Below are 15,507 nucleotides of genomic sequence, written 5' to 3'. Positions count from 1 at the left end.
TTTATCTTTTTGGGTTGGCTTATTTCACTTAGTATAATGATTCTCCAGGTCCATCAATATTCTAAATTGAGTTCTAGAACTCATTACACCTGGACATGGGATTTGAAGTACAATTCAGTTCCATCAATTTCCTTCTTTGTGAAGACAGATTAGTATACCACTATGTGTCCATATCACAGTTTTTTTAACTCTTCATTTGTCGATAGGCACTTAAGTTGGTTCTATAACTTAGCTATTGTGAATAGTGCTCTAATAAACATGGGAGAGGAGAAATCTCTTTAACAAACAGATTTCAGATCTTTTGGGTAAATCACCAGAAGTGAGATTGTTGGATCATATGGTAATTCTATTTATTTATTTATTTTTTAGTGGTGCCTAGGGATCAAATGTGCTAAACATGCACTATACCACTGAGCTACATCTCCAGCACTATTTTTAATTTTTTGAGGAACCTCTGTACAGTTTTCCATAATGCCTATACTTATTTATATTCCCATCAATAGTGTACAAGGGCTTCCTTTTCTTCACATCTCCAGCAGTGCTTATTTTTTGTCTTTTTGAGAATAGCAATTCTGACAGGTATGAGATATCTCACTGTGATTTTAATTTGCATTTCCCTAATTATTAGTGACTTGAGCATTTTTTTTTCATATGACCGTTGGTCATTTACATGACCTATTTTAAATATGTAATCAGGTCTCTAACCAATTTCAAAACTGGCTTTTAAAAAAATTAGAAAATGTTTTGCTATTGAGCTGTTTGAGTTCCTTAAATATGTTGGATCTTAACCCTTTGTTAGATGTATGACTTGCAAATATTTCTCATTCCATAGTTGGTATCTCTTCATTATTTATTTTTTCTATTATTGTCTTTTCTTTTGGGGTCAAATTAACTGTTCTGACCAAAATCAGGTAGTGTTCCCCCTATGTTTTCCTCTACCAGTTTACTGTTTACATGTTTACATTCAAGTATTTAATACATTTTGTGTCGACTTTGTACATAGCGTAAGGTAAGGGTTCAATATCATTCTTCTGCTCAAGGATATCCCGTTTTCCCAGCACCACTTATTGAAGAGACTGTCCTTTCCCTGATGTGTTCTTGGCACCTTTGTTGGAAATCAGTTGACTATAAACATGGGTTAATTTCTGGGCTCTCCATTCTGTTTTGTTAGTCAATGGACCAGACACACTTCAAATGTTTGATATTCATACATGGCTATTGGCTCCCGTGTGGGACAGTGTGGTTTTAGGACACAAAAATTCCATGAACTTTAGAAAAGTGCTGGTATTGGGGGCAATGTTTTATCACAAAAACTAGATGGGTAAACTATGCAAATTCTTTACCAGATACTCTTGTTTTATTATGTTTTTTGTGAATTATAGAGGTCAACAATTTTTTTGATCATTTGCAATGTGCTAGGAAATGGGAGTAACACTTTAAAGGCATTATTCCATTTGATTCTCAACAATCCTGGACAGACAGTATGAGAGCCTGCCTCCAGGGGGTGGGGGACTCAGTGAACTCTGTCTGCTGCTGTTTACACCTTTATGTGTTTCACTGCTGCAAAACGCCAGAGTACTAGTGTGTGTGATCCAAAACCCGCCAAAATGAAAGAATTCCACTCCTGAGATTGGGTTATAAAAGACATCATGTTGGTTGCTCTCTTTCTTTCTCTCTTTCTCAGATCTGTTGAAAGCTGACTTCCATACCGTAGAACAGTTATAAAGAGAGGCCCATGTAGTGAGGAATGTGGGCCCCTTTCCAGTTGCTGTGTAAGTGTGGAAGTAGATCCTCCAGCTCCACCAGACCTTATGACAGCAATCTCATGGGCTACCTGAGCCAGAACCACCTGCTGAATCCATTCCCAGATTTCTGACCAGTATAAACTGTGTGAGATAGATGTTTTGTCGTCCTTAGCTCCTACATTTTTGGATAATTCATTATACAACAATATATAACTAATATACATGGACATAATTATTGTCTTCATTTTATAAATGCAGAAACTGAGGCATGGGAGGTTAAGGAATGTTGTTATAGCTACAGATATCAGATATGGGATTTGAAGCCAGAACTCCCTGAGTTCAGAAATTTAATTTTTAGCCTACATGAAAGATAAAACTTAACAGTTTCACCCCCCAAGTTTTTTCTGTTGTTGTTTTTCTTTTGGGGGGGTGTATGTGTGTGTGTGTGTGTTTTGAAACTCATGGGGAAAGTCTGGATACATTCCAAACTGGTATCAGCAGTTATGTTGGGGGAGTTTAGGGGTGGGCACTAATCCCTAAGTACGCGTGTGTGTGCGGAGAGGTGGATTGGGCATTCAGTGACATCTTTTAACTTTATCTGTAATGTGTTCATTTTTGACAAGGAGAATATGCTCCATGTTGTGTGTGTGTACACACACACATGTGTATACATACTTAAAAATTAAAGACAGAAGACAGAAAATACAACTATCAAAAGGAAGGAAATCCTGCCATTTGTAACAATACGAATGAACCTGAAGGACATTATGCTAAGTGAACTAAGCCAGACACAGAAAGATGAATACCAAGGATCACATGTAATATAGTATCTAAAAATGCCAAATCGAAGGTAATAAGGCATAGAATGTTGGTTGCCAGGCACTGGGGGGAAATGTGAGGATTATTTAGTAAAGTAATTACTAAATAAGAAATAATAGATTCGTATTTCTCAAGAGAGTATCCCTGGGATTTGCTCAGTTCAATTAAGCAAATATTCATTGAGTGTCTACTGTTGACTGGGGATAAAATGATGAATGAGACAAACAGGTCCTACTTTTGGTGGAGTTTACCTTCTAATATAGGGAAGACAGAAAATAAATAAAAACAGTGGTAAGTGCTATGCAGAAAATTATAATAGAGTGGTGTGATTCAGATGTTGGACTTGATAGAGAAAGTCTATCTTGAAGATATCACATTTAAGATGAAACATGAGTATTAAGGAATTGACCATGTAATAATCAAGATTAAAAAGACTTCAAGCATTTCAGGTAGAGGGAACAGCTACTGCAAAGACCCTGTGGCAAGATGACTTGGCATGCTGAAGGAACAAAAGAGAGGTTAGTATGGGCAAGTGGCATACAGCAGGAAATGTGACTCGAGGGACAGATTTGTAAGTCAGGGTGAGGATTTATGTCCCTGTTTTAATGAAGCTGATAAAAATATTTGGGGCTTATTCTAGAACCCTGCCTAAGGCTCATTTTTTTTACATGTCCTTATTGGTCGCCAGTCTCTGTCCTTTGAGGGTGAATTTGGTTTCAGGAAACCTCTCAGTGTCATCTGAGGCCTAGACTGGTGAATGTAGAGAGTGATGATGTTGGGCAGTGCTGTTTTGGAACAAAAATCAGGTGTGTAAGCAGTGAGTCTGACTTTCTCATGAACAGACTGTGAGGACAATTCCTAAAGTGTTTGGAGCAATAGCAGCATTGTTGGATGGAGTGTGAGGTCTCCCAGGAGGACCATATTGAAGGATAACATTCACGTGGGTTGTAGACTTTCTGCTGTGTTTGTTTACATAAAGCCAGCCTCATTGGTTTATAGTCACACCTTTTAGACATGGCCCGAACGGGTCCCAGCACTAATACAAGCCCCCAAATACTACAGAAGTGAGGGGTGCATCCTGACCATTCTGCCAGGATTGTAATGCTGGTGTCCACACCGTCCCTGGACGACAGCTGCTCTATAGTCATGTTTCATGAAGTAACTGAACATAGGGAATTCTAGATGACACTTTCTATTTCCTCAGGTGGCATCCAAGAGATGGTGAGAGAGAATAACTTCCTGAGACATGCAATGGGAGGGCAGAGGGTCAGGAGAGACAGGAGAATGCACTAAGGACAAGGTCAGGACTAAGGTGGGGGAGTACTCAGCCATTCTTACAGGTCTGTGGTAACAGTGCCAAAATTGCAAATACCAGGTGACACTGACAACCCGCAGCAGTGCCTGGAACACCCCAGCAGCAGGCAAGGGTGCCTCCAATTCTAAATTACTTTCAGGAGTTTCCCCACACACTGTGTGTATGTCCGCTGCACACGTGTAAGTATACGTGTGCACCAAAACTCAGTAACTGTGATTTCCAGCAAAATAAGATGGGGCTGCTATGAAGAATGAGATTTCACCTGAGATTTTCTGAGTATCTACTATGTCCTAGGTACTGGGTTCCAAGGAGAAGACCAAATTCACATGAGTGACCAGATCTATACATGGTAGGCACCCAAAAGAGCTAGTGTCTTTAGGACTAGTGTTTACAGGGCCTTACTGATGCCAAACCAATGCAGCCTCAGAAAGGCAGGGGCCTCATTGATAATTCAGCAAATTCTGCCTGGAGACAGTTGAACTGTAATTGGAGGGTGGGAGTAGAATATGAGTTAGTTAGAAAAAGGGTGGGGTGTGTCACTGGGGGTTTTTATATCGCAATATGTCAGTTTCCTCAGATAGCTGCTGTTCAATTGAGCATGAATCATAGTGACTGGGAGATCCTCAATGGCATAGCTGCTGTGTCCTGTGATCCCTTCTTCTTTCAGATTCTGTGCCTGTTTCCTAAGGCTCTGCACCACAGTCTGTGGGTAGTACTTGGGATCCAACTTCATTAATGGCTGACCTTTGCTTCTGTGAATACGAATATTACAGTAGCCAGCCCCCCACTCTTGGTTTCACTTTCCACATTTTCAGTTACCCTTGGCCAACTATGGTCCAAAAATATTAAATGAAAAATTCCAGAAGTAAACAATTCAGAAGTTATAAATTACTGGTTGTTCTGAATATAAAATCCTGTGCTGTCCTGCTACATCCCACTTGAATGTGGATCATCTCTTTGTCTATTGTATCCATGCTGTATACACTACCCACCTGTTAGTCACTTTGTAACAACCTCAGTAATCAGATCAGTTGTCATGATATTGCAGTACCTTTGTTCAAGTAACTCTTATTTTACTTAATAATTATCCCAAAATACAAGAGTAGTGATGCTTGTTATAATTTTTTTATTATTGTTGTTGTTAATCTTTTACTGTGCCTAATTCATAAGCTTTATCATAGATATGTATGTATAGGAAAAGCAGTTTATATAGGGTTTGATGCTATCTGTAGTTTGAAGCATTCACTAGGGTCTTGGAACATATCTCCTCTGGATAATGAGGGATGACTGTACTTTGTGTCACTTGCTTGCAGGTGGGAGGAAGTGAAGACAGTTGTGGATAAAGATAGCAAGTTCATCTAATGCTTGGGCTGGGGTTCTGTATATAACCTCAGAGGAGCATGCAAGTGTGGATGGAAGCTTCTGGGGCTTTTCTTATGAATAAGGAAATGTGCCTGGTTGAGTGTTGGCATAGTGAAAAGAATATAGGGCTAGTTTTCAGAATGCACAGGGGAAGGAAATAAAATTAGCTATATTAGAAACAATTTACTCTGTTTTGAAATAGTTGACATTCTAGGAGCAGATGGAGAGCCGGGAATGAAAGGAATTGAGCATCTCTTGTGTAACAGTGAGTTTGGTAAGTCTTTTCCACAAACAGCGAAGCACTGAGTCGAGATGACCTGGGTTCAAATCATCATGACTCCATCACCTGTTAGCTTCGTGGTGTTAGGTAAACTATTTGACTTTTCTTATTCTATTTTTTCTCTGGTAAAATTAGAAAAACAACTCCTACCTCACAAGCTAGTTGTAGAGATCAGGTGAGATGACGTAGACAAAAGCATTTTTTTTTTTTTTCTGTGTGTAGAAACACTCGAAGACCTCAAGGTCTCATTGTTATTTTTCTTCTCTATATCCTGCTTCTCCTGCTTCTTGGGAACAGTTTGTAGCAGGTGTTTGCTTATAAGGTTCTGGCTGGCAGACTGTGGTTTTTCTCACAGGCAAGCTCATACTCATGAACAGAAGCAATTCTGTTTCTTTTGTACTTGGTATAGAAAGTGAATTAAAAACTGAAAACAGTGTGTTCTTCTGTCCTGCCTATCTCCAGTTAGTTACAGAACAGAACAAAGAAATACACCATAGGATTTTAGTGAAAAATACAGAGGGAAAGATGTGGGTTTCCAGTGGCCAGAGCCCTCCATATTGGTTACCTGGAAAGGCAGTGAGTTTATGCAGGATCCCAGGTATTGACATCCCACAGACTTGAACTTGAGTCCCTGACATCCTTATTCATTGCTAGATGTGTGACCTTTGCTCAGTGCTCAGTCACGTAACTTGCCAGAACCACAGATTTCTTCTCTTCAAAATTGAATTAAGATATCATACTGATGGGTGAATGTAAACACCATAGATACTGTGTGTGCAGATTTCACAGGCCCTCAATCAATATTCCTTTGCCAGTTTTTACATGTGTCAATCTACACGTGGTATTATCTCTTTGACTTCTTGGGTGGCCCTGGTGACTTAAGGTGTCATATTTCACAGCGGCTGAAGCCTGGGCTTATCTCTCACTGTCTGTCCTTTACAACTTTGTAGTGGCAATGTGCTTATCATCCCAGAGGGAACAAGGATAAACAGGGACCTGTTGAACAAATTTGCTTTTGATTTAACTAGATTGTTAGTACTCAAGTTCAGTTATGGAGGTTCACTTACGTACACGGGAACTTTGGGAGTTTGGAAGTCTTACTGTTCTCAGGGAAAATGCAGAATTCCTTGCAGCGTCTCAGGTAAGTAGGACTAATGTTTCATCCAGCCCAGTGCAGGACGGCTGAGGCAACATCTGGATGAATAGTCCCCTTGTTCCTATAGAATGGGGCTCAGTCTGCATTCTCCATGTTCAGACCCTCTGATTCTCTTTCTGCCCCTCTCTCACTGAATCACTGGGACAGACATTATTGCAGAATGAATCAGAAGGCAACAAAAGTGCCCTTTTGATTTATTCTGCCCTTATTTGCCATCCCTCCAAAACCTCCAGTTCTACCATAGAAGGAGCAGCACTTGACAGTGGAGCACTTTTGAGGATCCCAAATCTCATTGAATCCAAATCCTCACTCTCTCTGACATGGATGTGGTAAGCTTAGCATTTTTCAAATAAAGAGTTTTCTGATATAAAGATCTGCCTCCATACCTAGTCTTTGGGAGGTAGTGGTTTACAAAATTTAGAAGTAGAGATGTGTTTTCTAATTATATATTCACTTACTTTTCTTTCAGCCTTTTGGATCTCACCACTTGGAAATAAGTGAATCAGTATTAGAGAAACTAACAGGTTAATGAGTTTACTCTTTTAGGAAACATGAAAACAGTGGCACAGAGCCACTGTGGTCATTAGGTCAGAGAGTTTGCATCAAGGGGAATGTGAGTATCTACCTCAAAATGTTCCTGTGAAGATTAAAGGAGTTCTCAGAATAGTGCCCGGCTCAGGCTGATGCTATATGGTGTTATCCATCTGCTCCTGGGCAGGGGCTGCCACTAACCCCGGAGCAGCCGCCTCTGCAGGTACTATCATGGTTTCTACTTGGAAATAGATTCAGAAAGAAGCCAGTCACAAAAGACCACATATTATATGATTTCATCATATGAAATGCCTAGAACAGGTAAATCTAAAGAAACAGTAGATTAGTGGTTGCCTCTAGGGCTGGGAATAGTGGAAAGTTGGGGAGTGATAGCTCAAGGGCATGGAGTTTCTATTGGGGATGATGAAGAAGTTCTAAAAGTGACTGTAGTGATGCCTTCATGACTGTGCATATTCTAAAGACCATCAAAATGTACACTTTAAACAGGCGAATTACATGGTATGAGGATTATATCTTAATAAATCTATCTATATACATGTACATATATATATATATGCGCTTATCTATTTGTCCAGAATTCTGCCACTGGTCAACATCATGGTACTATTAGTCCAAGCAACTCATGTCTGTTGACTGCTCTGTTACAATAACCTCCTAACTCGTCTTCCCAATTCAGAGTGCAGTACCACAGTGATCTTTTCATAGAAAGCAAACTGTGGCATATACCTGCCTAAACTGCTCCACCACCTTCTCATCCCATTCAGTCACCAAAGTGAATCATTTCAGCATGGCCTCAAGGTCCTTCTCAGTAGGGTCCCACTGACTTCTTTCTTGGCCATCATGCTCTTATTTGCTACTTTGCTCTAGCTCCATTGGCCTTCTTATTCTTGCAATACATCGATCTTATCCCTGCCTGTTCAGCATCTTTCTATTTTCTGTTCAATATGCACAGAATTTGACCCACACATCTTCTCATGAATCATTTCTTTATATCATCTAGGACTTCATTAAAATATCACCAAATCAGAGAAGCTTTCCTTGTTCAAACATTTTAATACTGTCTCCTCCCGATCACTCTCTAGTCATTCATTTAAAAATTATTTTCATAGTATTTAGCACTACTTGAGTTTACATTTTATCTATTTACTTGCTTATTGGAAGTCTCCTCCCTTAGGAGGAGACAGTTTGTCACTTTTACTACTGCATTTCTAGTACTTAGAACAGTGCCCTGCACTCATTGCTTGCTGAATGAAGGAATGAATGAAACCACCACATTGACTGTAGATACAGAAATAGAAACACACACATACTCATTTTTTTAAACATGTGTGCTTCATACTCTGCATCATCTTTTGAAGCATCTCACATATTTGAAAGTTTGGGATAAATTTCTTAGCAATAAGCTCTTTGGGGGTCCCTTTTCAATATCATTCATCATATCTAACTAGAATGCAATTACATGCTTAAACTGAAAAACACAATTTTTCTTTGCCTGAAAGTCCAAGAGTATTTGTAAAGGATTTTGGAGCCTGTGTGTAGTCAACCATTCTTACTTGGAAGATCAGGACTGGTTATTGCAGTAGCTTAAAGCAGAGGTCTAGCTCTGGTAGTATGCAATTCTAATCTCAGGCTTACTTACAGTGTGGACTTTCTCTGGCCCCTGTCCTCAGAAGAATCCTAGCAATGGGCACGTTGTTGGTCATGATGGCAATATCCAGGGGTGTCAGCCCTTCGCTGTTAGGTGTGTTGAGGTCTAGCTCATCTGGTGTGTACTGGTACAGGAGGAGCTGCACAGCATCCATGTCCTGCTGCTCAACTGCCTCAAACATGGCTTCATTGCCCTGGAAATTCTGGAGAAGAGTGAAAGCAGATTAGGAAGTTTGCAAGGCCAATGTGTCTTTGTGGCATAGCTCTACTGAACTTTAAAGATTGCTTCCGGGACTGTATCCTCGCGTATAAACAGATAGTGTATAACCATAATTAATCTTAAGGTCTCCCAAGTGAACACTGGGTTGGACCTGCCCTCCTTTCTTTCTTTTTTTTTTAAATTTGTTCTTTTTAGATATACATGACAGTACAATGTATTTTGACACATTATACATACATGGAGTATAACTTAAATTCTAATTAGGATCCCTTTCTTGTCGTCTCCCCTTCCTTTCTAATGGGCATTGAGCAGATAGTACAAGTAGATGCACACTGAGTAAATACTGCAGTGCTAGTCTATAAGTAAGCACAAAATAAACTCCTCAAAGCAGTTCTCTGTAGAAGGAATAATGTTTGATAGGTCATTAGAAGTTGTTCTTGTGAAGAAAGTAGCATATGGTCAAATAAATATGGTAAATATTGGGTTAAACTAAGTCACTGCATTATTTACTGTAAGGACATCTCATGCTAATTGTTTTAACGTGTGTTTTATTGTATTTAGCTCTACCTACTCCTGGAATAGTGCGATACAGAACACAGGTGGGGAAATGCTGGCATAGATAATGTTAGCACCTATAGTTTAATCAGGACTGGCTTGATATGGAGATTACACTTTCTCTTTCTCTCAAACTCGTCTCCTTCTCTCCATCTGCAGGTTTTATCATTCCCTTGTCTGAATTGTGGCAGTGACCTGTCTAGTATTGGTCTTGGGCTCCTGCAGCCCAGGTTCCATATATCACAAGAACAATTTTCCTAAAATATACATGTTTTGGTAAACTTATTTTGATCACTGTAACCAAAAGTTCTAACAAGAACAATGTAAAGGAGGAAAAGTTTATTTGGGGCTCATTGTTTTAGAGGTTTGAGTTCATAGATGGCTAACTCTATTGCTCTGGGCCCAAGATGAGGCAGAACATCATAGTAGAAGGGCATGATGGAAGAAAGCAGCTCAGGACATGGCAACAAGGAATGAGAGAGAGTTCTGCTCATCAAGGACAAAATATATTTCCCACAGGCACACCACCAGTGACTTACCTTCTCCAGTTACAGCCTAGTTAATCTATTCAAATGGATTAATACACAGATTGGGCCACAATCTAATCTCTTATAGTCATTTCACCTCTGAACTTTCTTACATTGTCTCACATATGAACTTTAGGGGAGACACTCATATCTAAACCGTAACAATACATACTGCATGTCACTTCCCTGTTTACAGATCATTAAGTGCTCCCCACTGCCTATAAAACTGATGCCCTCATTCCTAGCCTCTTGGTCTCTAATTCCATACTTTCTTAACCAGAGCCCCAGACACTGGACACCTGGCATTTCTGAGCCCTGTGGTAAGGGGCAAAAGTGGAAGGGTCCAGGGAGAGTTTCAGTGGCTTTGTGGCTAATTGTTTGGGGACCTGAGAGGGCCAGAAATTGGATACTCATGAAAAACAAACCAGCTATAGAAAAAAAAATAGCTATGGATTATATGGTTCTTTCAAAGGTCTAGCATGAGGAAGTTGCTAGAATTCTCTCATGTTATTTCTGCAGCTCATGGGAGAAGACCAACACATACACTACTTATCTTCTCCAAGAGTTGCTTGGTCTTTAAAATGTTGAAATACCATTGATCTTGACTTACCACCATGGTTGCCTGATTAGCATGTGGAAGATCTTTAGTGATCAAATGTTTAGATGGGCAGTTTTTATTTTTAGTCTCATTAAAATTTGATTGTCTCTGAGACTGCTGGTTGGTTTTAACTGAGTATGTCCAACAAAATGGGAACTGAGGAAAATATGAAGTGATTATGCAAATGCTCATTTTGACTCAGGGGATAGAGCTATTTTTGTATGCAGTTCTCTTTGCTACAGAGCTAGTTGCTGAGTGGAAAAGTGTTTTGTCCACAATCTGCTAAACTGAAGGGTTATGATGCTTGGGCTGCAACTTAACCACAGCCAAACCCTCCCAGAAGATGAGTTAGAAACAAGAAAATGTATTAGAAAACAAATGAGTTCAAAGTTAAAATGCTGCCCTGTCCACAGTGTGTATTTGTTTTTGGTTCTTAGTATTTCTAATTTCTCATGATCCATATTTACCCTCACTCTTAAGTCATTTCCTGCTCTATGCTTTTATTGGCAAACTCTAACTTGCTTCTATCTGGAAAGGTCAGGACTCACTCTGTTTAAAGTTCAAACAAATGGAGCCATTACACCTTGCAAAATACCCTTGTTGAACATGTGAATGTTATGCCCTCAGATTTTACTGAGGGCCGATAAAGAAGATTACTATATGAGGACATCTATGGTATCACCAATACTTTTCTTCACTCTTCTCTGTCATCTGTTTACTATGACATCTATTCAGGCCAGATGACTTAGCAGCAGGAAAAGACTCATTTCTCTTGATGGACTGATACACTTTCAGTTATCAGCTAATGGGATGCCAAAAGCAGTTCTGTTTCCTTTTCTGCTTTGACTGCCTGGGAACTCAAAGATAAATGTCATAATAAATTTCATGTAGTCTATTTGCCTAGGTTTTTGGTATGTGTGTTTCTTTTCTCCATATTTTTTTCTAATTTTTTTTTTTCTTTTTATCCCTTCTCCCCCTAGCCATTACATAATAAATATGCATTCTTTGCCTGGATTCTCTTTTGAATGCCTTTGAAAAGCATGTGAAGTATACATTAGAAATAAGTAAATAATATTACTATTTGAATGATCACTGGATTTCTCAAAAAACCTATTTAATCTGAGAGTCCATATTTGTCAAATTGCTAACTTTTTGGTTGGTTTATTTAGTCTAGTAGTGACAGAAACATTAAAGGGAAAGAAGTTAAGAAAAAGAAAGGAAAATCTCACAATCACTCATACTTTGTCCACCATCATGGACAGGTGCACTTCCTGCCTTGCCAGACCCTATTTCAGCATTTATAAAACTGTAAAATCATGAGCTTCAGAAAGAAATGTGAATCATCTTAGAATCTCCTTAAACCCAAACATAAATGAACAAATCCAACGACACAAGAATAAAAAGAATTTTGTTGTTACCACCGAGGTCTTTCTAAGACTCAGTCGATCAGTTCTTGTTCTAAAATAGGCCTCATCAAACGAGGAGTGGCTCCCTTTCAGTTTCTCGGAGAGATTCCGGTACAAGCGTTTGGCAGCATTGGGGGATGATGGGGCACTGTGCTTCTTTGACTGGGAAAGATGTAAATTCTGCATTTGTTGGGTCATTTTCACACGAGAGTTCCTAGGAAAAGGAAAATATGATGTATTATTTACACGATAGAATTATAAGTTGATAATAACCATCTGGAATCCTAATATAATATTATAACTGGAAGGAGCGTCAAAGATCATCAGACCTAGTTTCTTCCTGGTAAAGGAAGTAGCTTGTTTATGGCCACAGAGCTAATTGGTACAGGAATGAAATGACAACCTCCATTTACTATATGTACACATTCATTTACATATATATGATATATGATATATATATGTGTGATATGAACTTAGTCTTTGGGTCTCTCACCCAGTTGAGGAGGTGTGTCAATTCTGTAACCTAAGGGTATGTGCGATTATTCTTGGATAAGTACAATTAGTACTTTTCTACTTACCTTGACTTTGTTGGGTGGATAAAAAAGTATAGTTGTTCCTTGCACACACCCCACTTCTCTTGAGGATAACAGTTCAATTTTGAAGTTAATTGTGTCCACTTAGTGAACTACCCAGTGTGCCCAGGATAGAGATCCTCCAGGGCACTCTTGATGTGCATTCTCCAAATAGTCCTTGGCTGTTGTTCTGAAAATCTCTTTTAACAGGTCCCACCAATGTCATGACTGAAGTCAGTTTTTAGGAGACCAGTCATGCCATTTCAAAAGTCACCCACCATTATTTGGGGGTATTGTTATCAAAATATTGATGCTACAAAGGTTATGGCTACCTGGTGTATGCGTGTGTGTGTGTGTGTGTGTGTGTGTGTGTGTGTTTTGAATGAGCAAATGCACAAATGAAATCACTAGCCAGTGTATTTAAATGCAAAGAGTTTTCATGAGGGAGGAAGCTTCTGGGGCATGCTGCTGCCTTCTAAACACCTCCTATCAAATTGAGTGGAGTCTTTATTAGTAATGCTGCCATTGCTACTCAGCTGTGACCTTCAGGTCATCTCTAGACCTTAAGTGTTCACACCTTTACAGATCCTATAATATAAAACTGTGTAGAAAATATTTTATTGGGCAATATATTTTATTGATTGATTATCCAGTTCCCAAAAGATAAAAATCTAAATTCTCTAGCCTCAGATACAAGTGCTTTTCTCATCTGCTACTGTACTTCTATGTGTCAGTCCTTCTGAACTCTTTGGAGTTTTTACTAAATAATTCAAAGGTTTTCTACCTTTGGGTCTTTGCATGTATTAATTTACATGTATGAGAAGTCCATCTCTGTTTTCATCACCTTGGAAATGGTTATTGATCCTTAAAGTCTGTGTTCAAGAAGTCTCTGACACTCCCAGGCAAATTTATATGTTTCTTTACTCATTCACTTAACATATGCCTTTATGGCAATCATATTACAATAGCTTGGCTTTCTGTCTCCCAGCTAGTTTATATGTTCCTCAAGGGTGAGGACTGTAAAATCCTCAGTGCCTAAAATGTGGCTCAAGGTAAAAGAAATACAACAGATTAGAATATAAATTCTTACACTTTTCACCTACTAACTGTGTGATCTTGGACAAGTTACTTAACCTGTTTCATTTTTCTCCTTTATAAAATGGGGATAATATGTTATCTACATATTACTGTTTGAGAATTTGACATCACGATGCATGCAATGAGCCTAGTGTACAGGAAGACTCAGAGAAGGTAATGTTTTTGTTATAGAAAATATCTATAGATACTTCAGAAAAAATGAGTGCACATAGGGGAGTCTGTTACTTGCCATAGAGGAGAAAGACCTGGAAAGTTTGTCATATTTCTCAGCTGGGTTCCATGTTCACTGGCACCAACCAACCTTAATTACTTTCACTTTGACAAGGAAAAACCATCTTCATGCCATTGTTAAATGTCCTTAGGCATGTTTTAAGTCTTGCTTGCAACTTCCTCCAAGACAGAAAGACTTTCTGGTTCCTTGCATGGTTGTCAGACAAAAATCAAACTTAACCACATCCATCAGGCCCTACCCAGTCTTAGCTGAGTGGGCATGTTTAACACTTAGAAAAATGACAGAAGGCATTGTCTGTATTGTGTGTGTGTGTGTGTTTATAAATAGTCATTTTAAATATTCACAAAGGCAGAAAATGAAAAGTTAGGTTATTTGTCATCTTCGTCCTTCTACCTACAAATTCTTTACCTTTGCTTCAATCGCAGCTACAGGATTTCTTCTACTTTTATTTTTTTTCATGCCAACAAAAATTCCAGATTCATATGCAAGCTGGATCACATGGGGATTGCCTTAACCTCTTTATTTCTGCCTTCTGTCTCTAGTCTTCTCCTTCAGCATTAATGCCCCAGTTTAAACCATCTGTCTTGTCTACATCATTATCATTCCCAAAATAACTCTACATTCTTTTGTATCTCCCACAATGCCCAGGAGTCCAGTAAATAAATTCTTGCCGATTGATCAAATTCCAGCGACTTGCCCTCTAACTGATGACACCTACCCACAGGGCCCCTTTTGTCTTTGCTCATCTCCCATCTGTTTCCTTCCGTCAAAGTAGGTTGACTTTCTCTGTCTCTTTGACTCCCTTCTCACACTCCCTCAGCTGTCCCTTTCTTCTAGGCTCTTCTTCAGTATGTTTCCACTCTTCTAGCTTTCATCTATCATTATGTTCTCTTATTCTCCTCTATATTTAAAATTCTGCCAGATGAGAGATAGTGACAAAGACAATTTTCTGTTATCTATGTTTATAAATATGAATGCCTCTCCCAACTGCTCTTGATTTTTCTACTCTTATGGAAAGAGACAAGCATTTGAAAATCAGTGTAGCTTTGGTTCTGGAATTTGGCGGACCCATATGTCTATCCTGATATTGTTGCCTGCAATCTATATGACTTTGGACACCTTATTTAAATTTTCTGAGTTTATTTAATCATATATAAATGGGATTAACAGTATATTTCTTATGAATCATGGATATTAATCAACACATGAAAGGTACTATCTTGTTTGGCACATTTTAACCACTTGATTAATAGTAGCAATTGTTACCCCAAATCTTCTTCCCAAAATAGAGATACTGAAGTATATTGTAATGATTTAATTTCCTTGCTTGTTTTAAAAATTGTCTTGAATCTGATTTTATGTACTTATTATAGTCTTTAGTTTTTATATTGACAGAAAAATGGAAGTTCCCATATTTTGGGAT

General features: G+C 38.8%; 1 protein-coding gene across 1 annotated transcript in view; it reads right to left on the bottom strand.

Moving 5' to 3' along the window:
* The window catches only part of Ankfn1 (ankyrin repeat and fibronectin type III domain containing 1), a 244,704-nt gene that overhangs the window by 126,989 nt on the left and 102,208 nt on the right, over positions 1-15,507 (bottom strand). The window contains exons 3-4 of the mRNA XM_047547242.1: positions 12,195-12,396; positions 8,869-9,079 (exon numbers count right to left, since the gene is read on the bottom strand). Coding sequence (XP_047403198.1) covers positions 8,869-9,079; positions 12,195-12,380 — 397 coding nt within the window. The 5' untranslated portion in view covers positions 12,381-12,396. The remainder of the gene's footprint in view (positions 1-8,868; positions 9,080-12,194; positions 12,397-15,507) is intronic.

Source organism: Sciurus carolinensis, chromosome 3, assembly GCF_902686445.1.
Source record: "Sciurus carolinensis chromosome 3, mSciCar1.2, whole genome shotgun sequence".
In the NCBI taxonomy this organism is placed as follows: Eukaryota; Metazoa; Chordata; class Mammalia; order Rodentia; family Sciuridae; genus Sciurus; species Sciurus carolinensis.
The sequence above is the reverse complement of the archived record's forward strand: the minus strand, read 5'-3'. Positions and strand labels throughout refer to the sequence as shown.